This window comes from Ciconia boyciana, chromosome 6 (genome assembly GCF_034638445.1).
Source record: "Ciconia boyciana chromosome 6, ASM3463844v1, whole genome shotgun sequence".
NCBI classification, from domain to species: Eukaryota; Metazoa; Chordata; class Aves; order Ciconiiformes; family Ciconiidae; genus Ciconia; species Ciconia boyciana.
The window spans coordinates 2,877,227-2,902,538 of NC_132939.1; the positions used below are offsets into that span (position 1 = coordinate 2,877,227).

A 25,312-nucleotide genomic window follows, 5' to 3' on the forward strand; every position below is an offset into this window, starting at 1 on the left:
CAAATGAGAGAGTTTAATAAAGCTGTTTACCTCTAAATCCATTTGCCGGCCCCCTGTAACCGTTCATTAAGCCACGAGCCCCACGTGATCCACCACGAGACACTCCTCGACTGTTATAATAAGGCTGACTGTTACGTGGAAATCCAGTATTCTGTTGGGGAGGTTGCTGGTGGTTACCCGCCACTTGATGAGTCTGGTCCGGGGAACCATGGTAAGTACCAACCACTATATTGGAAGTGGGGAGAAAAAAAATGAAATATAAAAGTCTGCGTTTCTTTATGTTCCCACACATACTCTCCTCAAACTGAACATTCAAAGCTTTCATATACCATCGAACACATCAATAAATGCTCACCATTCAAACAAAAATAATCCGCAGAATTAAGTATCAAGTTCACTAGTCAGATATGCCACAATATTAAAACAACCCAGAAACAGTAGAGTTGATTTAAGTCAGTGTCAAGAAGTCTCTAGTGTAAGTTCAGCAACAAGTATTCCTAATGCAGGTACAATTTTCCTGTGCTATTTCAAATCCTTTAAAAATCAGCAACACACACTCTGGAAAAAACAATATGAGTAAATTAACCCACTTCTGTAGCCCCCTCCTCTCTGAACTGGCAGAGAGGCACTAAGAAATCTTTGCTTCCACTAACTGAATTCTGTTAGGTGTAGCTGTGCTGTCTAAGGTGAGATTGATGGGAACATTTTAACAGAGCTGCCGTTTTGCCTGTACAGGCTGGGGAATCCTTTCCTTATACAGGACGTGTAAATCAAAAGGCAAGAGCAGGATGGATAGCTTGAGACTCTCTGTATCTTTGAAGTAAGACTACATCTTTGAAGTAAGGTATGCTGCAACATCTTCACTTCACGGGAATCATCAGGAATGAAGTGGATTACAAAAGCAATCCGAGGGCTATAGGCTCAGTAAGTGTAATAAAAGATGGAATTCTGTATGTAAGAGCAACACAGATGTAAAATTTAGCCTGATACCAAATGCTGAAGCAAGATCTCAAAGAAAATTTGTAAGTGATAAAGCCCCTCTTGTATGCAAGAAAGGAAGATTTCTCCATCATCCATCAGGGAGCACAACTTTATGTCTACTTTACTCAGCCACAGAGCGCTATGGAATTTTTCCATAGGTCCTCCCTTCTCCTCAACTTCCCATCAATTCTTGTGCAATGCACGAAGTCATCATCCTTTTGAGTGTTTAATTAGCGTGCAAGGTTTTGTTCTAAGGCCACTGCATTTCCTGTTTATCAACAGTTACATTTACTTAGCTGTTAAATTAAGTTAAGCATTTAATATTGCATGGCCCACCTTTAACCACCTTTGCACGGTGGTTAAATTCCAATTTATTGCATGGCCCACCTTTAACACCAGCATTCCCCAGACTGTCTTTCTGCCTTGTGCTGTATATGGCTCAAAAAACATATAGACAGACAATGAAAACTTGGTTCTCCCTCTTCTCATCCACCCTCCCCAGTATCACAGCTTGCAAGACAACAAAATTCAAGATTGTAATCAGTTATAGAGAAAAAGGACCAGGCTCTTCTTCCCTACTCCACCTCCAGTAGTTGTTAGCACTTCACCCTTGTCATCTCTGTCCTGTGTCCTTCACTCAAAATCCCTCTCTGCATCTGCAGATTTCATCTCAGTGGAAAGTGAGGAGAGTGCTAGGAGAAGAATAGCTTTGTACATAGACTTTATTTTACCATTTGTTTTTTTAAGTTGCTAACTTGGAAAGCATTTTGCCTGCTGTATTCAAACCATGTCAAACTGATTTTAGCAAAAGGTTCTAGATCTTTATGAACCTTTCATCATCTGTGAGAAGCAGTCCATATTTGCTGTCAATTCTAGCTTACTACTTCCTTTTTAAAACGTCATCTCAAGTAGTACAACTTTTTTTTTTTTAAAGCAAATTTAAGGAGCATCCAACCTTAGCATCAGCAGAGCAAGTACTCCACTATACTGCTTTGATCTTTAGAATAATCCTTATGTTCATGTTTTTTTTAAGCCCATATATAACTGAATCAAGTGGCAAAATTCTTTCAACAATTGGAGATACATATACTGAATTTTACCCTCTGCTGGATACTCAAACCGAGACAGAGTAACAAAAACCAGGTATTGTTCAGGGGAAAGCTTGCAAGACTGGGAACATTTGAGCATGTGTGACATGCTTTGCTACATCATCTAGGACTTCACAGCCTGATCACCTGCTCTACTCAAGCTATTGCCATTTCAGTTTTTGCTAAAATAACTTTACCTGTCTGGAGTTGTTCTTGCTGAAGATCTGATTGTTCTACTTGGTGAGGCTGATTGGAGAAACTCTGGTTGTAACTGGCCTGGTACTGATTTTGCTGCTTAAGGGTTTCTGGCTCATTAACAGGAGGAACAGGTGCATTCATGTTGAATACCTATAATGTTAGAAAAATAGCTCTCTGGTCCAATCCATTTTTTACAATTCCTCATCGCATCACGTAAAGAAGTACGCAAGTCTGAGATATGTGAATAACCAAAGACTATTTTATGTAATTATATGACTGATTCTGGTGTTTGTATAACACCACAAGGAATAACTACCAAAATAAAGGGATTAAATATTAATTTACTACTTACTGTTTGCATGGATTGGAATGGAGCTGCATTAACATTGATTCCGCTGCTATGCAAAGGTTTGCTAGATCCAGCCTGGAACACCTGCGGCTGGGATGCAGTGGGAAGTGATGATGATGATGGGGTCTGGTCTGCATTCAGTGACATTGAAGCCTAATAATTAAAAACAAACAACATTTTAGCAGCTTTTGAATAATATAAAAAATTTAACTTAAAAACTTCACTTAAAAAAAAAAGTGACAACGCCTCAGGTTCACCTCAACAAATGAGTATTTTCTACTTCAGCTGAACAGCCTCATTCACGACAGCATAATGGGAGAGGAAAAACCTGGCAGTCTTCTCCCTCCTTAACTTGAAACACAACTAGAAAAAACTACAGGGGGAAATGAACAAGTTTCTGGGCTAACTGGTAGCCAAGGTAAAAAAATAAATCACATTTCCTAAGCCAACAACACGGATGCTCATATGCTGATGATGACACGTTACTTCTAACTAAACAGACAATCTATTAAGTTAAAAATCTTACTATGAAGGACTTACTGGTCACAGACAGACTCAAAATTTTGAAATTAAACCAAACTGAAGCAGCCCTATCAATAGGCAACTAAAAATTACGAAACTTTATTTAGAAAGAAACATAGACTAACATTTGATCACACCTGCAAGCAGAGTCCTTCCCACCCCTGTGAAATCCGACTTGCCTGAATCTGGTCAATTGATTCTTTCTGTGGCCGTTGCTCTGTTGTGTGAGAAGGCTGATACATGGGTTGGGAGGCTGTATATCCCTCACTTGTAGAAGAAACCAAGGGAACCTGACAAAATAAACCCCAAAGCCTCCAAAAGTCAGCTGATGCTCACACACAGTTTTATAAAAGTATCAGAGAACTCTGGAATGAATGGTACGCTCTAGTAAAAGTATTCCAGCAAATCTTTACAACCATTAAAAATTAAGTACTTTTTAACAAGTAGAGGTTTAACTACCTCATCTCTACATATAGTCTACCATGCCACACCCTTACCCCCCACCAGATTGTATTCTGTGGGTATTTCTGAATCAGCTGGACATGTATTTGCTTTTACTGAAAAACATAATTCTCCTCATTTCGTTATGCAACCCCAACTACCATTGCAATAAAGCTGGGGAAAGACAGACAGACAGAGAGAGAGATATACAGAAGTTTAAATGAGAACTCCGAGCTCATACAGAAATAGAGAAGTGCTGGGTTCCAATGGACTGAATTTGCTCATTTTACAGCCTCTGTTCCCCTACACAGAGTCCAGTGAAAACTCTGGCCAACAAAGCAGAGGACTTTGCATTTAAGGCTATTAAAGGGGACTTTAAGAGGCAACTGTTAACGACTGATGAGTGTGTTCACACCACCTAGTTGAACATTCAAAAGGAAAGAGGTAAGTTTAGTTACTGCTTGCAAGATCCCCAAGGGAATCGTTGGCAGCATTGGTTGAGGTAAGGAAAACAAGAAAAAAAATCCATTCAAGTAAGTCACAGGCATCATTTAACAGTAAAATAAAAGCTAATGCAGAGAGAACTCTCTGACCAAAAAAAAAAAAATAATATTCTACACCTACAAAACAACAAAACTGCTAGGAGTGCTAGCACCTCAGCAGGTACATACAGAGGAAACTCAAGAAAAAACCACATTCCTGTTTCTGTACAAATTAGTGACTTAAAACTTGCAGACCTAAACTGGACAAGATAAAGCAAGCAATTTACAGTACCATCACTTTGAGATACAATCTATCCAGATTTTTCTTTTGCTTTTCAAACACCTACAGGGATCAGATTCATTACTTGAGACCAGCAGGGTCCTTCAGAGATGCCACACATGCTTAATACAAAATTAGGAAGTTATTTAATCACTAGACAATTCAGTAAGAAACTGATGCATCTTAATGAAAAGGTGAATACATCATTTATACATTGCAGAAGCACGTTTAAGAGATCCTAGTTAAACAGGGATTTCAGGAAAGCTCAACTGAAAACAGCATTCAAACACACTCTGACTGCTCTACAACTCCAGTACTAAAATATTATCCAAGTAAGCAACTGCGACTCATCCTTAACAGAACAAAAACACCACCACAAACTATATAGTTAATCCATTAAATCTGTTTGTGGTCTGACACCCACTTGAACAGATACAGACTGCTCTTTAACCAAGTTATTTTGGTTTTGGCATTTCTATCGCAGATAAGCAAATAAAGGACAACTTGCTTCTATCTACATTAAAAATATTACTACACATGGCTTAACATGACAGAGAACACTACTAGGCAAGGACTGACATGTCAAATTATTAGTCCATCTCGAACAGAACACACAGAGAAACCTGAAGTTGAACTGCTATATTAGAGTAGGACTACACCAAGCAGCATTCCAAACGAAGTCCTTCCTCTGAATCATGAAAAAACCCACTTAAAATTCACCACTGTCACATGGGATACAGATTTTAAGTGAAGGCAGCCTAACACAGAGGCACGTGAAAGTCAGTTTGTGGAAACGAAAATCACATCCACACACCGAATTTGAAGCCTGAGGTGAGCTCCACAGATTGAAAGAACTGACAACTGCCGAGAAGTCCACATTGGGCCATTAGAATGAGCAGTGCAAACTGCAACTGCTTCTGTGCTTGTGCCCTTCAGATTAAGAGGCCTCTAATTCTAAATGCAGTTTCCTCAATAAACTCATACTTAAACCTTGGACTCAACAGTTTTCCAAACAGGTTAATGCTTGATAAGACTCCATTACAGAAAACATGCAATGTCTGCATAGCATAAAAACTGTATACAGTAATGCTGATAAGCGACAATGCTGAAGAGATAATGGAGATAACCGATTTTCCAAAATCGGAACTTCAGCTTTGAGTTTCTCATATAGTTAGGAATTAAATACTATTACAACATCAATCAAGACTAAAATAAATTTAAAATCCAAAACACAATTTACTAGACATGTTACCTGTGTAGCTTCTGGTTGCACAGGAACTTGACTAGGCTGGGCAAGTCTTGACTCAGCATGAACTGAAGGAAAATAATTTCACTTATTACATAGTACAATCAAACCTTTTACAGAATAGTATTACCATCTTTTCTAATTCAGTTATTTGAGAGCTCATCATCATAAAGATGATTATGCCTTTGGCATGGCAAAGCTATACTCAAAATATCAATTACCATTTCCACGCAAAGTACGTTTTTTCCAGTTGTCCAAAATAATCCGGCAATTTCCAAAAGGCTAAGCAAAACTGTATTTTGTCCATTTAAAAAAGTTTAAAATGTCCCACACTTCCAAGCGAAATCTAGAAGCAAGTGAGAACTGGATGTCTACGAATAGTATGCTTCAAAAGTACAACCACATTTCTGAGAAAAACACACTTTAACAGTACTGTATTATGGCTTGTGATGACCCCTTTACTATATAGCAGTAACTGAAGCATTTCTAAGAGATGACTTGCAGGCTTCCCCAATATTTATGTTTAGGATTTACCATTACAAACCTGGAGGGCAAACCATTTGTGGCATGTCCAAATTCTGTGCTGGATTCATGGGTTGTGCAGATACAATGGCAGGATCAAGTGTTTGGTTCTCAAACTCCAGCATAGAGTCCTGGGAAAAAAATAAGAAAAGCAAATACAATTTACTGTATTTTAAAAATATTAACTTTCAGAATACAGAAATGGCCAGGTCATAATAAGGTAAGCTTAGTCCACAGTTACACAATTGCCGGTTTTACCATACATTTTAAATCAATTAAGATACTAAAAATCCCAAAATATATTTATCACAATAAAAATTCAGTCCATGTATACAAATTAGAGCTTATCTCACAAAAAGATAAATGGAGGGAGATTTTAATAGCCAGACAGAATAGGCACCGATCTAGTCGTTATTCTTTATCCTAAATTAGCACTTTGTAGGAAGAAACAAGAAAAGGAACATAAGAAGTGTATGCCTCATTTGTTACCAAGGTGTCTACTCTTTTCTTTGTGGAGGAGAGGCTTTTTCTGATGTATTCCATTATCTCCCAATGCATTGCTAGTTGTTCTAACTTTAGAGATTAAAGGAGAGCCTTCAAGAAGCAACCCAAAAAGTGTTCTCTTCATGTGTTGTAGAAGTTTTTCATAACATAAAATTTAGAACTAGCTTATAGAAGGGATATTTTACAGCTGGTCTCACTTAAGTAGCATATACTACAGCACCCAGTGATATACAACTTTCTGCCTTCTCTGTAGATTTAGTACAAACGAGGACTGAAAAGTTAAATAACATTCTCATTGTACTTTGACAGCAATACAGGTTTGCGGGCTTCAGATGAGATCTTGCCATACAGCGCTACACAGTTTGCAAGACAAGTGTATTTTTCAAATAAACTACAGCAGAGTCTTTACATCATGACTGACAGCCAGAAAGCGCTATGTTCTTTGCTTCCAGCTCCACAGTACCATGGTAGGGTCATCATACCTGCATGAAGTTATATGGGCCCTGCATCTGCGCCATAAGGTCCTGTACTCGCTGTCTTCTAACAAGAGGATCTGCTTGAGCCACGGTAGTGAGCGTGTGAGGTTCAGGAACTGGAGGAGATGTAGCTTGTGTCTGTTGCTGCAGCGAATTTACAACCTAACAAGAAACAAGCAACCGAGTGAAATTTCAGCTTAAGATAACACTGCACAGAAGTGACTCAGTAGTTCTTGAAATTTATAGCTATTGCTCAATCCATTATGGTCATAACTACTATAGTGTTCTCGAAGAAAAATACTACATCCTCCTACAGTCATGCCAATACTGGTGGCCAGCTACTGATCTGAGCACTTCACAGGACACGAAAGTTTAGAGACTGTGCTCTATTTGCTTTCCATCTACTCTATTCCCCATTAAGAACAGCGCTAACAAAAAGTTTGTTCAATATTATGGGGATTTTTTTTAGAGCAGGATTTGAGACAGCAATTTATCAACATTTGGAAATTTAAAGAAAGTTGGGGAAAAGTAAGTTTCAGAAATATGCACACATGGAGAACAATTCTTTTCTCATACCTTTTTGGTAAATATAAGTAGAGTCAGAATTTTTTGGTCTTTCTTAAGACTTTAAAATTTTAAATTTTCATAGCCACATCTAGACCCGAGTTCAAGTGTTACCCTAGCTAGCTGATTTATGGTCTCAGAGAGCAGCAGGCAGCATTGCATGATAGGAAGATTGCCAGACAGCACGGTGGGGCAACACCAGAAGCCCAGAAGCAGAAGCACAACTTACAGCGGGCAAGAAAGCTCACATTTACTAGCCATATTCCAATATGGTACACATAAACAAAGGTACAACAAACAGCAACATGCTTGCAAATACCACCTTAAAGACAGCAGAGCAACCAGGAAAGCTGAACATGAGCATCTAAGAACCACCATGATCAAAGAGCTTGAAAACAGATAGTTACAAGGACAGTCCGGCTGCACAAAGTAACACTTTCACATTCCTAACTGCTTTTGCTCTTTAGGCAACTCCCGTAATACAGCAAGTGCCATTTTCAATTTGCATTCATGTCAACAACTCTCCTTTAAAAATAAGATAATTGTCAATAACTTGTCTATTGCTTCTCTATTCCCATGAGCTCTGCATTATTAATAATCTCCCAGATAAACAGGTAAGCCTTAAACTTACAGTTGCACAGGATATAAATTAGCATACATGCACCTCAAAGTTCAGAATATTTATACAAAATATCGGGTTTCTTATTAGAACTACAGAAGACAGATTTTTGTACAGCAGTCACGACAAGTGACAAAACAGTCCTATTTTAGACCAGTTCTATAATCACAGGTCTGAACTTTAAACTTGAACTCCCTCTATCCACCCTCAAAGCCTGTAAATCTTTTTTGAACTTCTCAAAGAAACCTACAGCATCTTCCAGTATGCCTACTGGAAGTAGGAAGTATGCTCAGATTTACAAACATTTTTTGTATGTAACATTCTGCACATGCAATTGCCTCACAAACTCCAATGACTCTTTCCTTGACCAAATCCCTAGTCATCTGCAATAGAAAATAAATTAAAAAAAAAAATTAAACCAACCTCTAAGCAAAACTAAAAAACAACCATAACCTACATTCCTCTTCAAGATTCCCTTCAGATCCAAATCTCCACTATTAGCCATCCAAAGACAAGCAATGTGACAATCCCCATGGAAGTATACCCTAAGGCTGTCCACACTGGAAAACAAGCACAACTGCTCTGCTGTATTACACAGTCCCCAAACTTCAAATTATGGACTGTTTCCAACTTAAGAATTAAGCCCTGTGAGTGGAAAAAAATTTTCTGAAAATGTTATTTAAAGCACACATAGACCTCTGGCACGTTACAAAGCTTTAAAATGAAAGTCAAGGAAAAAACCAAGCCAGATGACTAGGTGAAACTTGAGAGGTAAAACCAGCAGTTACTCATCTTCTACATAAGTATTATTGAAAACGTTCTCAATTATTTGAGTACTATCACTCAACTTATGAAGTCCAAGTCATTCATAACAATTTGGTATCTTCAAGAAAAAACAAGCTGATAGAATAATCAAGAACACAGAACAGGGACAAAATTTTATCAGATATTTTCCTTTTTCACAAGTAGTACAGTACTAACTTCAGATGGTGTTTAATACTTTACATTGTGGTCTTCAAACCTCTTTTTTAATGTCAAAAGGAACTGTTTAGGGTCTATTCCTTTAGTCTTATTATCACTGCCAGGAACTTTGACCTATTATAATCATAGTAGGATGAACCTCCTAAAAAAATGTCAAGTTTGGCATATTAAGTTGCCAACAGACAGGCTGTAGTTCTAAAGTTAACAGCTTTCTAACAGTCTGCTGCATGAAAAAGGTACCAAGACTACTAAAACATAAGGATCATTATTCAAAAATCAGATTATTACCCGACCATACATCTCCATTCATCCTGGGGGCACAGCAGCAAGGTGAAACTTTTATTTTAGGAGAGGTGAACCTCTCTGCAGAGTAGTATTTGACTCGTCAAACTGCATGCTCACCTTCTGACACCCTGCCTCCTGACACCCTGCACCTTGACCTTCTCAGCAGGCAGAGCTGCCCAGACACAATTAGAAGAGAATGACAGGGTGGAGAAGGCCAGGGGGCAAAGAAGGAGGAAAGAAGGAAAGGTAAAACCAGAAATCTAATGACACCACAAACCAACCAGAATGAACTTGTATTCTGGCAGTCACAGAACAGTTTCCAGTTCTACACAAAATACACACACATCCATCCAACCAAATTTCCATAATCTAAGACACACAGAACTTTGTATACAAGCAGATTCAGGTACTTATTACAAAGGAAGCAGTTAAAAAAAATACAATCAGACAAACAAACAAACCCCACCAACAACCTTCCCCCCCCCAAACCAAACCAACAACCAAAAAACCCCCACAAACAAACTCCCCACTATTACCAATAAAGGACATCTTCACCAAAATTACATCATCATATAACCCAAATGCAAATACATTTTGAAAATTCACAAGCAAATTCTTCCGTTTAAAACTCATGGAAGGCCCATACAGAAATATTGTGAGACACCATCACTTCTCAAACTATAAACACACCATACCACAGAAACCTTGAATGTATCACATTTACTTGAGAGTTAATGAAAAAGAGACAAGTTTGTGATAGCCTTCCTCTTCATAAACAATGGAAACTTTCTGCATAAATGTTCTCTTTCAGAATACTATCAGCTTCCAAAATTAAGAGCTATCATTCACAGCTCTTACTATACTATTGCCACAACTACCCTGAGCTGAAGAGCACAAAAATCAACAGCTACCATTCACAGCTCTTACTATGCTAGTGCCACAACTACCTTGAGCTGAACAGCACAAAGGCGCTATACAATGTGTATCGTCACCTTCCCTAAGGACAGTTCAGTTGCATTCCCATGAGGAATGGGATTTTGGTGCCAGCAAGAACAGCATGAGTCATTTCAAAGACAGTTACTCTCAATTTCCCCTTTTTGTGTTAAATCTGAGAAAATAAGGTTCTGAATTACGAAGAAGCAGTCTTCAACTTTTAAATTTTTCTAAATTGCTCATTTGTAAATAGTCCAAGAAACTGGGACAGAAAGGAGAAGTGAAGTATACATTCTTTGTATTGTTCTATGAAAACAAAGCAGATATAATCCAGATTCAGCTGACTAGTAAAGACGTGTGGAAAATTAGGAGTTTCTGAAATCAGTCCGATACAAAACTACAACCTGAATTATTTTATATCATTGTTATTCCCATGAGGAAGCATCTGAGTTTTCAGCTGTGCAATACACAGTCTTACAGTTCAAGAGCAGAGGGAAGCACAACTGGCTTCAATCATAAGGACATTTCCTATACACTCATGTCTTCATCCATACCACTTATATTAAGAACTACAGAGAACTGAACCTCTAAGCTACTCCGGACGCTTGGTAGAAACACAGATGTAATTTGGGTATAATTCAAGATAGATTGAAGCCAATCAAACATTAACTTTAAAATACTGTGTCTTGTAAGAATACCCCAATCAAGCATTACTTTACTGTGTGTTTTTGGAGGGTTTCTTTAGTTTTTTTAAGAGATTTCTTAAATCACATTAATAGCAGTGATATTTTAGGGTTTTTAAACTAAGGGAATGGAATACTATGACAAGATACTACCAAAATCATTCACATACATGGCAAAGTTGTCTAGTTAGTTCTAGAAGCCTCACACCCATCCTAAGTATTATTAAATCTCTTAGTGGTCTTCAACACTGTAAGACAGGAATTTCAGCCAGACTGAATGTAAAATCGGGCAGATTAGATAATCAGATCAAAATGGCTGCTCTCTTTTTCACCACTTGAAGAGATGATAAACACTTACCCCACTCCTACACTTAAAAGAGCCTGAAGACACCAAGGAAGAGAGTGTAAAAAATTTACCTTCTCTAATTTGCTCTGGAGAAGGCTAAGGTGAACCAAAAGTTACGTCTCCAGCACCTGAAAGATGCTGCTCGTACCTCTTCCTAACAGATGGATACAACCCAAGTTCCAAAATACCAAACATTTGAATGACTCCATGTGACTTGTCCTTTTCAGTACGTGAAGAACACAAATTCTAGTATAATAACACAGACTTGTACACATAGTTAAGTCTAGAGCCTAAATTACTAAACTGGGAATGGATCCCAATAGCAATGTACCACAAATATCACAAGTGAACAATCATTCAACTGCAAAGTACTACCAAGTTAAATACTTGAAGCACTGTAACTCTTGAAGGCACAGATGTACATGCAGGCATATTTTAACATCAGAGTATCTGCATATGCAATCTGGAGCGGATATTACTTGAGATACTAATTTTCAGCTCCCTCTCCACAGAACTGCTCAGTGAAACGCGCAACTATGCCATGCCATCAGCAGCTGTGTAGATAAACTTAAGTTCTACATTTGCAGCAAAGTTCTCTTAAAAAAAAAAAGTCTTCAAAAAAATCTTTTAAGTCTTTTTAAGCCTAAGATTTTTAAGTCCCGTTTTCCCAAGCAGGCCACTATTGAACAAAAGCAAGTTCTCCACAAACTTAGCCAGACCGTGTAGTTTTTATTTTAGGTACTCCTGAGCTAAATATGTAATTGAAGAATGAGTAGCGCGTCCAAGCCTACTTAAATATATGTATTTTTATATATATGGGGGGAGAAGGGGTGCAATACTAAAACCTATCATGAATTGTGAGTCAGCGGAAACAGGGATTGCAATTTTACCTGCAGTACACAAGATCTTACCTCAACCGTTTCAACTGTCCACTCATCTACCTGTTCCTTCTCACTACTGCTGAACTGAGTCTCTGCCATGAATTGTCTGTTTACATACTAAAATAAAAATAAGAAAGGGTATGAAAGTAAAAGTAAGTGGCATTAAAGCTATACAAAATGATAATCTTTCCAGTGAATAATACCTCAGTTGACTCAACTTCAGTTGGTTCAGTAAATTCTTCTGCTGGATCAGGTTCTGTAAGAAAAATACACCATTTCTGTGAAAAAAAACAAAAAAAACAAAAAAACAAACCCAAACAAACCCAAACCAAAAACCATGTTACAAACCTAGATGAAAGTTAGATGAAAAAATCTCCCCCAATAAAAGTGGAATTTTGAAGAAGCATGATGCATTTTTGCAGTTGTCATTTATCAAAAACATTTACTTTAAAGAAGTGTTATAGACTATTACTACACAGGAAGTACAGCTAGGTGTAAGAATGAATGGACACACATTTACTCTTGAGTGACATTAATTCCTAATATTAGAAGCTTGCTATACAATAAGGAAGGAGTCGCCTCATCAGACATCTTCAAGGGGATGGGATTTTGATTAGATCTGAAATTAGAGCCTCAATATTGCTGACTTGTACAGTTAAGCATCTGCTGGGTTCAGAAACAAACCTAATATTACAAGGTAGATGAAGAAACTTGTGTCTCAGAATGAAGAAAATAAAAACAACAGGACATTAACAGAGAATTAAGCAGTAACAAAGATTCTCAGAGTTTTGAATTTAAAAAATCACATTAAATTCTTGCTACGAAGAGTTATGTTCAGTAACCCGAAATTTCAACTTTCTCCACAACATACTCAAAAGGGAAAAAAGGTCATGATTTTCTTTTCTTCAAGTTTGGTACCATATTCTCGAGTTTCTTAAGTATGTAAGCATACTCTTTGCTTCAAAAACTCTTCCCTTCTAACAAAAGATTAAACTGGTGGGAACCACTGAAAAATGCAAAAGCCTCAGGCAATCAGAACTTTAATCTTAGATCATTGTAATGCTACAGACAAAAAAAGGTTTTTTTATAAATCATAATGAGAAGTTCTACAGGAAAACAAAATAGGAAAGAGATGTTGGCAATAATTTTCATTTGCATAAACCTGCTTCTAAATAATTTCATTGTTAGCCTGGGTTCTTACTTCAGCGAGTGACATATTGCACAGACAAATGCTGAAAGATGTGTTCAAAAACAAGTACTACTAAGTGACTTTGTTCCTTCATGCAGCTGATGCTCCAGAGTTAGAACTGTAAGCCTCTCCTTGCACATGACGGAAGACGTTCATGGTGTGATCATTAGAAAGGATTACAGTCCCTCCAAAGAAGTAGCTGGCAAGAGTCAGCCTTACAGAACTCTTCTGGCACACAGCTCTGCTTTTCTTTCCTCATGGCTCAGAGCAGGGCTGAATGAATGGCTGACTGCCCCTATATACGTTGCCTGGCTAGATGTATACCTGATGATCAAGAAATGACATTTCTATTCAAAACACTAGTACACCTGAAGAATTCAGAGACAGGTGCTTTTTGTGCTTAGAACTGCAGTTGCAATTTAATCATTCTGATGAATCCAAACAGACAAGACAGTACAACACAAACGAATACGTTCATCACAAAGGACCTTTGTATTCTTACCAGCTTCTGCTACAGCATCTTCCACTGCAGGTGCGGGCGCTGCCTCTTCTTCCTCACATAACCCGTTCTGATGGTTATGGGTGCTATCAAAGTAACTAGTTTGAAGAATACGTTCAACAATCTCCTTTAGCGCTTTATCTAGGAAAACAGAAGAAGTTAAAAATTAACAGTAACTCAGTCCTAATCATCCTTTCCTTCCTTCCCAAAGATCCCACATAAATTTTATTACCCTTTTGCTAGGAAGATGTTGCTGCCTCAAGCTAGTCCACGGACATCACTGTTACAGAATTTCTGCTGTCTTACCAGGTCATATTAAATAAATCAATAAATAATCAACTTCTGTTTAGAAAAATCTGAAGGCCATGGAAAAACTCAAGAGTATATAATACTCTTCAGAAGATTTGTGAAACACTTCAAAGTGAGGTAAAGTTTATGAATTTAATTACCATACTTTTATTCCTGCTATTTCAAAAATCTCTGGTTACTTAGTTTTCAGCTTGGAAAGTTTTAGGAACTCACTGAAGTTTCAACTGTAACTGATTATTTGTAATTTCCTAATTAAAAAACCTTACTGTAAGTCAATTTCTTACAAAACAACTGTCAGTACAAACAAATTTCCACAGGTACCACCTTCATGAAGGTTCTTCCCCTGAGGTGAAGCAGCTCAGAACAGCCTTTGTAAGCCAAACAAGCACAAGCTTGCACTCAGTGCCTTAGATGAATGCTGCGGTGTCTTAACCCAAAACAAATCAGCTGCACTGGCAAGGCTGACTATCTAGGCCAACAAAAACCAAAACAGACTCAAAATGGAAGACTCACAATGCACGTCTGGCAAACGATAATCACTGAATGAATCAATACATACACAGAGAAGAGCACAGAAATACATTAACATTCATCCCTATTATAAGACAAAGCAAACCAGCAATGGCTGCCAACGACATCACTAAAAGCTCATCCTGAGATCCAGATACAATACGCAGCCCAACTTCATCCAGTAAGAGAATGACTAGGTCTCCAATGAGCGTATGTACGTCAGCCCTCTCCTGAAAACTATCCCCATACCTTCTCCTCCCTCCTCCTCTTCAAAACAATATGTGCTACATATCTTTGGGCTCTCACGAAGGCCTAACATCACAACCATTTCAGACTTGAGTTCTTGCAGAACAAATATTAATTAAGAAAATACTAACCTGGTACCTCCTCACAAAATTTCATTTCAACAATACAAACAATTTGAAGTTTCCTATTCTGCCACAAACAAGGAAAATCTTATTACCATTAAGGCCACAATATCTTACAATCTCCTGTGTATCATTCCTCAATAAAGCAGATTAGGTAATAATTGCAATACTATCATTCCATTTTCTATGAAGAGAACACAAAAAACTCTTAACAGCTCAATATTACTCTTAATATAATAAAGATAATTGAAAATTATTTAAAAAGGGGGAAAGTTGTTAGCCATTTTACCTACAAAAAAGGATACTCTTCCCTAAAACTTTCCTATTGATTTCCAATTAAGAGACTTCAAAAATTCCCCACGATACAAGAAACAGTCAACTGCCTAGCAGAGCCATTTTCTTAAGGTCTAATGTTAGAAGCTACATATTTGTGAAAAGTTGCATTTCTGCAAGAAACCAGTCCATCCGAAGGACCACACCCCAATTTACAGAGTTAATCAATCAAAACAGGGCAAAACCAGAATGCTTTTTGCTGGAGACAAGGGGGAGCAGAACATCACACTAAATAAGGCCATGCCAGTTTATATATTAGGTCATATTATTGACAAAGCTCCTTGTTCACACACACGTTTCCAGAAAACAAAGAATTGCTACTAAGCACCAACCGCAGCAGAATACTGCTGAAAGAGCAGGAACAGACTAAGCTTAAATACCGAGTAATGCTGCATCAGTAAAAACAAAAATACACCACACAGTAAGTTCACACTTCAGTAAGTTATTCTGTTACAGTTCAGCTAAGGTCTGAAAAAAAAGCAGCTGCTCTAAAAACTCGGAAAGATAATTAACTACCAAAGTTCTCTCATATCAGACATTGTATTTTAGTTCAAGCACAAATTCAGTGCACTCTCTCTTAATACAGATACTATACTTACAGGTTGTTCCACAAACTGGTTTTTCCTTCCCTTCCAGTAAGTCCCACAGGTGAACAGATGCTTGCTCATACTGCTCATTCAACCTTAAAAAAAAAAAATCAATAAGAGTTAATTACTTACCAAGTCTTTAAATTACTACAGTACAAATATATCGTTAACTGACTGACAATTATAAAGAAAAGGTACTTTACTGTAAGCCTACCTCATGTTCATGTCTCGCTCAGGGTAAACTAGCTTGTAAAACTCATCCAGCATTGTCAGTTCCTCCTCTGTCAGTACTGGTACTCCATTTGATCCTTGTTTCAAGTCGTTGCGCACTTCATCATCACCCAATTTGTCCAAAATAAACTGTAGCTCTAGTACGGTCTTTAAACGCTTCTGCTCAGCTTCTTCTCGCATCAGTTGCTCCCTGCGAGCTGTCTTTTTTATTGTTTTCTGGATCTGTTTAAAATGAAAAAGAAAATTTAAATTGCTTAAACTTGGATTCTGTAGTGAACTCAGGGGGGTGGGGGGAAGGTTTGAAGTGTCTTTTATTGAAAGATATGTATGTTGGTATTGAACTGCCACTTTATCAATCCAATATTACAGCAGAATAACCTGTGAAATTTGAAGAATATCTTCTAAGCAGAGTCAAAACCCTGCAAATTAAGACAAACTAAAATCAACGCCACAAACCTTGGATCATATTGGATCTTCATCATATTCTTAGTTGAAGTCTGTACTTCATGACTTACAAGCAGTTCAGTCAAGTGCGTGCAGTTACCAGGTCTGAAGCTTCAGACATGAATGTGTTAATAGCAAGCTGGGCTTGTTTGAAATATCTGCTTCGTTTATGAAGCATTCTGTAAACACTAAGTGATTCTGATCTAGATGGAAGTGGCAAAAATGTACAAAATTAAGTACATTTTAAGCAAACATTGTGGCTATTTACAACTTCTGGCTTCTGTAACTCAAGGAGGACTTAGAGCAATTAGAAACAGTACAGACAAAGGCAACTCAAATGATCAAGGGGACAGAGCAGTTGCCTTATGAGCAGAGCCTAAGTCTTGGGTTCTTCAATTTGGAGGAGTAAGGGTGATCCAGATTTTTCACAAAGGCCACAAAGGCCAGCAGATAACACGAACAGAGCAGTTATTCACCATATCCCATGATAGGAGGCAGCATTCATTGGAACTACTAGGAGATCAGCTTAAAAAAAATAAACAAAAGTACTCTTGTTTCTTACTCACCATGGGAGGGAACTCATGGAATGTTTTGCCATGAAAGGCTGGGGAGATAGTATCAGCAAGTTCAAAAAGGATTTGAACAAATTCTTGGACATGAGGTCCACAGAGAGACACTAAAGGGGACGGGAATGCATCTACTCTCTAACATTCTCAGTTTGAGGATCACAGATGCCGTAAGGGAATGGATGACAGATAACCATCAGCCTTGTACTCTGCCTAGTACCTTCTACCGCTGTTGTCATAGAAGTGGTCTAAATGCATCACTGCTCTGAACCTACAGGACATTTCTTCCATTCTTATTCTCAATCCAAACATCTAACATGCAAAATTCAGCTTGCTCACTCTGCAACTATACAAAGCTTTAATCTTCTTTTACAAAAAAAAGTAATGTGACAGTGACTTTCTCCCTCTGAAGCATCTAAATCTCTTTTTTAAAATCAAAGACTTATCTTAAAATCAACTGTATGAGAACTAACTCCAACCAGGAAAAATTGCAATCAAGTTTGAAAGCAGAGCACCAATTTATTACTCCTGGATTCACTCGCTTCTTTTAGCAGTCAGCTGACTAGGGATATACTTCAGGACAAACTTGTCAGAAGAAGAAAGTTCTTCATTACTAACATTCCATAAACATACATGGAACCCTGATGCAAGAAAAGCAAAGAAACAGCTTGGCTGAGACGCCTATAAGTTTACAGCCACATCAAATGTAGAAAGCAGTTTATAACGTGAGGATGCCGACGCCTTTCAAATTATCACATAGTCTGTTCACAAACTAAATACACTCGTTAGTGCAGCAGACTGTCTAACATCAACTACACAATTAATTCTACCAATGTTGCTGCTCTTTCCGTAACTCATTAACTCTAATTGTATTACTGCATTTAGAATCTTCCAGTCCTGTAGAATGGGTTACGCTTTCAGCTTGCCCCAGAACTAGTTCTTCCTTGCAATGATACTGCAGAGGTCTAAAGTATGTCTTTTTGTTTGCAGCTCTTGGCACAAAGAAATAAAGCAAAGCTGTTCATATGTCTGGAATTGTCTATTAGAGTTTTAGAACTTATTCTTGATTACACTGTTATTTTAGTTCCTTGATAAAACACCAACCCAAAAGATTACCCGTTTCACTAGTATTCAGTTACCTTATCCTTTACGAAAATAGTATTAATCTTGCCCCATACTGCAGTTTCAGACTGTATTTGTAACTAACAAGAGAGCAAGAATCTTGAAAAAGGAACTGCAATGCTTTCAGTTGCTGAGACTTGATATCCTCTAAAGAAATGAAAACCTTCAGCCACTTGCCAAAGAGAGAAGCAGGCCTGCAAAATCTCTGTTTTCTTTTGAGAAAATGTTACTATTGACAGTAAGTGGCTGTCTGTAACGCTGCATGACAGGCCTCCTTTGCAATCACACTGTTTTCAACAGTTACGTTTTGTCAGAAAATTACATTATTTTTGTTCCCATGCATTTATTTAGTCCATCAGAAAAATCTTTTAGGAATAGTCTCCAGAAAACCTGACACAAACTAGTACACAGAGCAAAAGAAAACAGCCAAACATACAAAAAATCATGAGCATTTCATCTCTGTAAATAGAGGCGACTACTGCATCTAGTGTTAGCGAAAGACAGTTTAAAGCCTAAGTGTTTGGTATTGCACCGGATAGCCCACATTGTACCACTTGCTCTTTACTTACGTCTTGACTCAGGGCCATAAAACTCCTCTGCAGTTCTTTAGCAAATTCCAGATTATTTGTCACTTCCTGGTATTTTGACACCGCATCCTTAAAAAAAAAAAAAAAAACGAAAAACACAAAAGTAAACCATCACAAATAGAACAAAATACCTACTTCCAACAAATTCCCACATTTTTAGTTCCTAAGCGAGACACAGCATCCCTGAATGGGACTGTAACAATGTCAAGTCAAATTTTGATTTTCACTGGCCAAAATATTGAAAAGACTTGTGTATGTCTTTAGGGCCTCTGGTTTCTTAGATAAATATGCTAAAGCGTATGCATATATATGCTCACATCCAAGACACACTAGTTTAATGTTTGGCTTTAGTCAGTTTCTGACAAAAACTAACTGGCAGGCCAGGGGAATGGGGGAGAAGAGCTATCTGGCAACTCACAACTGCTCAAGAGATAAAGGTTTGAGAATTAATGCATTGTTATCTTGAGTCAGAGCCAAAATCAAAATGCTATACAGAGCATAACGTTCCCTTTTCCAGAAACCTGTATGATTTGCTATTTTCCTATATCTAATATTCTGATCTGCACCAAAGCAATCCAAACTCCTTAACCCACTTTGCAGTACTGAGAAATTACAGAGAGTCAACTCAGGGGAAAAAAAATGTCTGAGACACACTCTTGCTGTGACAAAATTAATAATGGGTATGTTCTTGGTAAGAACAACTGAGCCAAAGAAAAGGTAAAGTCCTACTTTCTTTGAAAAGCAAGGAACATGAACTGTATTTGCTTTTTTTTTTCCTTAAGGATTTCCATTTGTAATATAGCTAGCTAAGAAACTTACACATATACACATACTACATATTACATCTATACATTAGGTGATTTACAAAATTCATCATTCTTAGCTGATTTGTAGACGCAGAAGACCTAAGTGAAAATAGCAATTACTTTCAGTATTTCTCCAACCAAAAAAGATTTTATCTTTATGAAGCGTGGTAGTCAGGCTGTGGTCTTCATAAAACTTAATTCATGAGCTTCCCTCCTCAATATGAAATTTCAGTTATCTTCCCTGCTCATCAAACAGAAAACTTCTCATGGTTTATTTTCACAATACGCCATTAAAAAATATATACAGATCAGTGATTTTTCAGTTGGCACAGAACCACCAAAGCGAAGCCTAGACAGATGAAAAGATCACATGGACCAAGGGAAGCAGCTAATTCTTTTAATTGTGAACAGCTGCAATAGTTGCAGGGTACATTTTTTTTCCTTCACTCTTTTCAATGTTAAAAATCATCAACAAAATATTGTTGATTACGGAGCATCTGGTAATCTCTTTAAGTATCAATATGCATGTTTGCATCATTCAACTCAATTTAATTTGATACTAGCTTTATATTTATTACAACTGGAAAACTGCTGTTTTGTCGAGCTGTACAATAACCTACTTTAAGAACCAGCCCCAACAAGGAGACAACCAGCATACATCCAGTAAGTCCAGCTTATCTAGAGAGTCACATTTGCTGCACTGATATAGACACATGGACATAGCTTATTTTCAGAGCCCTTCAGAACCTGGTCTAAGCTACATCTCTAACTAGACTGCACAATATTTACAAGCTACGACCAAGTGACTAAGCTCCTTAGGCTCTCCCTAGGCATATTTTCTGCAAAGAAAAGGATGATGTCCAGAGAACCTCAAAGGTATAATTTAGCTCTTTCAACAGTCCTAGGTTATAACATATGCCAATTTTCACCAGAGCTTATTTATAACCTAACCTCAACAAGCATAAAGCATTACAACACACTCTACCTATTCTTTCAGTTTCTGATTAACAGAAAAACCGAGATATTCTAGGCAATAAAAAACTGAGGCCAAGTCAGAGCTCAGAAAAAAATAGCTTTTAACAAGGGGAAAGCGGAAGTGAAATTCATCCCCTCCTTCCCCACCAAGATCACAAAACAGTTTAACAGAGATCTTGTTAGGTTTGTTTTGTTGTTGTTTTTTTTTTTCTTTTTACCAGTTGATCTTGATTCAGACGTTCTCCCTTGTTCATTCGTTCCTGGTAATCATCAAGTTTGCTCTGAAAAGAAAGAAAAATGTTATTATGAGGAGCCAAAACCAGGTTACTGCTTTTTTCTACTTGTGCTAACAAAATTAGGTACTGTAATATTACAGTATACATGTTATTACAGTAACACATTACACAAGCATGCAACTGTTACGTAGAAGTAGTACCCCAGAAAACTTGTCTTCTGGGTTAAAAGAATGTAAATACTTCCCAAAGAGACAAGTATTTTAATGTTATTTGGCTATCACAATACACCTTCAGGACTAGTCTTAACATTCCTCCTAAGGGGGAAAGCACTCTCAATGCACATTTCCTTCAGTCCAAACACCAGAGAGCTGAACTCCATTCTGAGTCAGAGCTTATTACCACTGTATCACTACAATACCAAAAACATGACCGCAAAAAACCACTGTCAATGCTAATAACATTCAGAACTGTAATTCTTTGTACTTGCATCAGTTAAGATATTTCTAAAGAATTTAAAAGTTTCTAATCCTTTGTGCAAGAATGCCCACCAACACAATTCATATTAATAGCTCTGAAATAATTTTGTTCAAGAGCATTAAGATTTCTTTTTCATGAGGAGAAACTGAAAAAGGAATCATTAGGTTAATTTTCAGCAGGATCAGTTCTCTAATCTGCTTAAATACAAAACCATGCAAAACACTGACATTAGCCAAAAGCAGGTAAAACTTATGCATGATAACAACTATTAAGCTCTACATTTTCACCATTTCTGTATTATCATATATGCTTGTATTTTTTAGGAAATTTGCCTTGGTCTTATTAAAAGAAAGCCATTAAAATGAATCCTTAACAATTATCTTTCCAATCTAGCATAACAACAACATGAAAAGGAAAGCAAACAGAAAAAATTCATTTTGAATGTAGAATAATAAAAACCCTGATGCAACCACTGTTTCAGAGCTTATACTTGCCACAGAGTGACAGGTTTTTTTGGTGATGGTGGTCTTTGGTTTTTTTACTATTTGTTTCAGGACATTTCAGTTAAAATACTTTACTGATATTTTTCTAACTAATTCAACTTCTATGCTCAATCTCAGACCTTTTGGAAAGATCAAAGTCTGTGAAACAGTTAAACAAGAAAGCTCCTCTTACAAAGTATTTGATGCCCAGCATCACTTACTGAAACACACAGAGCCACCCTTACGAGACTTGGTCCTTTTGATGTCGCCTAGAGCCAAGAGTTTATTTCTCTGGAAATCCTACAGGTTAGATTTAACACTTAGCTACTTCATCTTTCAGTGCATCAGAGCCAGTAATGGCGTAGGCAAAGTCAAAGTAGTAAGAACTTCCTGAGCCACAAAAATAAATTACTGGGAATTTCATGCTAGGGATAGACACTAGCAGAGTAAGAGTTGTCAAATGCAGCAGCCACAGTTGGTAATGTATCAAAAAAATACCCTTGAAGAGCATTTGGCATATTGAAAATCTACCACAACAGGAAATAAAGTAATTTTACTCTTACACGTACTAATATTAGAATAGATGGTGACATGGTTGGACAATCACAACAGTAGTTTTCATGATTTAAGAGACTGTAGCTGAGCTGTGAAGTCAAAAGGGAGGGTAAAGAGCTCAAACATTGCAATGCCCCAGTGCAAAGCCAGCCAGGTTAACTGATGCCTCCACTGCTTAAGGTAGCTTAAATCCTACAATGAACTGGCTTTGCAGACAAAGAAATTTTTAGAAGTTTGATTGCTCAAGCCACTTACTCCCATGCTGCAGATTACAACTCCCTTGGTCACACTGATGCAATCGTGAGGCTGCACAGTAAACAGACTGCTAATATGAGCCAGTTTGAACAGTGTCTACAAAAATGCATTAAAAAAACCCCAACAATTTCCGTGATCCAGTTTCCAACACAAACCCATAAACAACAACAGTAAAACAAACAGGATAGAACATCAAATTCTAGGAGAATACTACTTAGATCAACTTTGTTGAAGAGAACATATATTGCAAAATTATGCTGAAAAACACTCACATAATCCATTTTGGTGGCTAAAGGCGTAAGTGAGGGAAGAGACAAAAATACCCTAAATAACTACAATTGTTTCTGCATAGTTTTTCCACGGAGCCTTACTTCAGCATGGTCGGTATCTTCAGATTAAGCATATTGCAATAATGTATTCAAACAGTGCATAAGTTTTTTTTAAACGGTCAAATATTCTTAAGGTCTAATGTAAATGCTTTGTTCATTTTCATTCAGCAACGTATCAACTAAAAACCAAAGGGTAATGTGTCTACTTCTAACCATTGGAAGTTACTTGTCTTCACTTTTTCTTCCTTATAAACATCCATATCAGAAGAGTAAAGGCAAAAGGAAAGCCCTTTCAGCTGCAATGCAGAGGACAAGCAAATGTGTACTTAGTTACATATTGTCACAAAGATTTCAAATGCCAAGTAAGCATTTTTCTATCATCCCAGATACTGTAAAATCCAAATGCTGTATCACACAAAAATACTAAGGAAGCAAAATGCTTTCTTTTTAATCTGTACTATCAACTAACAGCAATCTAAGAGCAGCATTAGTGCTGTAAAACAACTGCAGTAAAATTCCTGCTTAGCAACCTACTGCAGTGTCTGCAAGAAGTAAAGATTTTCTGAATTTTACCCCCCCCTTACGGAACTTCATCCTCACTCATCATGGATATACGTGTTGAAGCATAAAAGCTAAAGCAGCAGAAAAAAAAATCAAGTGGCAAAGCGAGCACATAAATTGTCTTATTAAACAGCTCATGAGTCAGCAGACCCCAGTTCTGCAGATAGCAAGCTACTGTGCTTCAGCTCTTTTTCCACCAAGATACCTGAAGTATTTTGGAGTTCCCTAGGAGAAAAGCACTACATATAGGCTACCGGGGGGGGGGCCCACAGGGGGAAGGTGGTGGTGTTCATTGGTTAACTGTGCCCTAGATTTTATTTTAATAGGAATCCAAAATTTTGTTACTTTATTATGGTAGCAGGTACCTTCCCCTCACACTCAAGTTCTCATTAACTTCTCTAAATTGCCTCAAAAATGTTATCCTGAAGTGTGGAAAAAAAAAAATGCAGTTACATGACATTAGCTTCAAAAACAATACTGGTTTTAAAAATGCCTGACCACTCAGCTGTGCTGTTACAGTCATTTACAGTGCTATGCTATAAACTGGATCACTGGAATGATCTGATTAAAAATAACCCTTAAAAAAGGGGGCCAGGAGCAGGGAGGCACTATATTTAACCAGATAATTTCAATGGTATGGTTTATACCAGTTACAGCAGCACGAGTGTATATGACAAGGTGGAAGGGGAGAAGATAACCTCTTCAAGCAGCTGAAGTAAACATTTTGTAATGCACACTTCACTACAAGCAAAGAAAAGATGGAGGGAACTATTGCAAGGCTGTTTTCCGAGGTATCTCAAAAAATGCATATATTTTTAACAGCATTAAGCAATTAAGATAATCCAAAATTTAAAATAGCTGCTTTATACATTGCCCACTGAAGCAAAAGAAAAGCCAAGTTATGCAACAGAAGTTTATTAACTTTTTACATTTGTACATTGTAATTTATTTGCCCTCCACCATTATCTCCACACTCATTCATCAGTTTAACTTCTAAGCAAAGACTGCCCAGAAATCACCAAAAAAAGAAAAAAAATCAAGTCTTCCCATTTCCTCAGAAAAATAAGCAGAAAAAAAAATCAAAAAGGAACCTCTCAAAAAAACCCACAGTTCTCATGTTCACTATCGGGGTACACTTCCTATTATATATACACACCTAACAGAAGCCCCAAGAAGCTGTTTCAATCCTAAATCAAGATGTAATGAAGCATTAACATCAATACTCCAGAACACAAAACACTTACAGGTCTTCTGTTAAAACTGAATTAATTTTTTAAATAACAGTTGTAAATATTCTTGTGTTTTTTCCCCAAAAAGTCTGGTAAGTTTGACAGTTTAGGAAAAAAAATACCTCCATGCTGTGTTAGTTTTTGAGTGACAAAGACATACCAATTCTGAGACTGCAGTCTCATGATCAGCTTATCACCAAAGGTGTATTCTCCTGCTCACCACACATTCTTGACCCTTCCCACATGCCAACAAGGACAGCCATACGGCCAAACTGCCAGCT

The 25,312-nt window shown here is 37.4% G+C and overlaps 1 protein-coding gene across 3 annotated transcripts in view; it reads right to left on the minus strand.

Annotated features, from left to right (window-relative positions):
- CAPRIN1 (cell cycle associated protein 1) overlaps window positions 1–25,312 on the minus strand; it is a 36,242-nt gene that overhangs the window by 5,118 nt on the left and 5,812 nt on the right. The window contains exons 3-16 of one of the 3 annotated variants that reach the window (XM_072866037.1): window positions 21,126–21,188; window positions 19,109–19,195; window positions 16,391–16,629; window positions 16,189–16,271; window positions 14,073–14,210; window positions 12,585–12,637; window positions 12,412–12,498; window positions 7,096–7,251; window positions 6,132–6,240; window positions 5,594–5,655; window positions 3,318–3,428; window positions 2,620–2,769; window positions 2,267–2,417; window positions 31–225 (exon numbers count right to left, since the gene is read on the minus strand). In XM_072866037.1, the coding sequence (XP_072722138.1) occupies window positions 31–225; window positions 2,267–2,417; window positions 2,620–2,769; window positions 3,318–3,428; window positions 5,594–5,655; window positions 6,132–6,240; window positions 7,096–7,251; window positions 12,412–12,498; window positions 12,585–12,637; window positions 14,073–14,210; window positions 16,189–16,271; window positions 16,391–16,629; window positions 19,109–19,195; window positions 21,126–21,188 (1,684 nt within the window). The remainder of the gene's footprint in view (window positions 1–30; window positions 226–2,266; window positions 2,418–2,619; window positions 2,770–3,317; window positions 3,429–5,593; window positions 5,656–6,131; window positions 6,241–7,095; window positions 7,252–12,411; window positions 12,499–12,584; window positions 12,638–14,072; window positions 14,211–16,188; window positions 16,272–16,390; window positions 16,630–19,108; window positions 19,196–21,125; window positions 21,189–25,312) is intronic. The other 2 variants (XM_072866038.1, XM_072866039.1) reach the window with 2 other exon arrangements.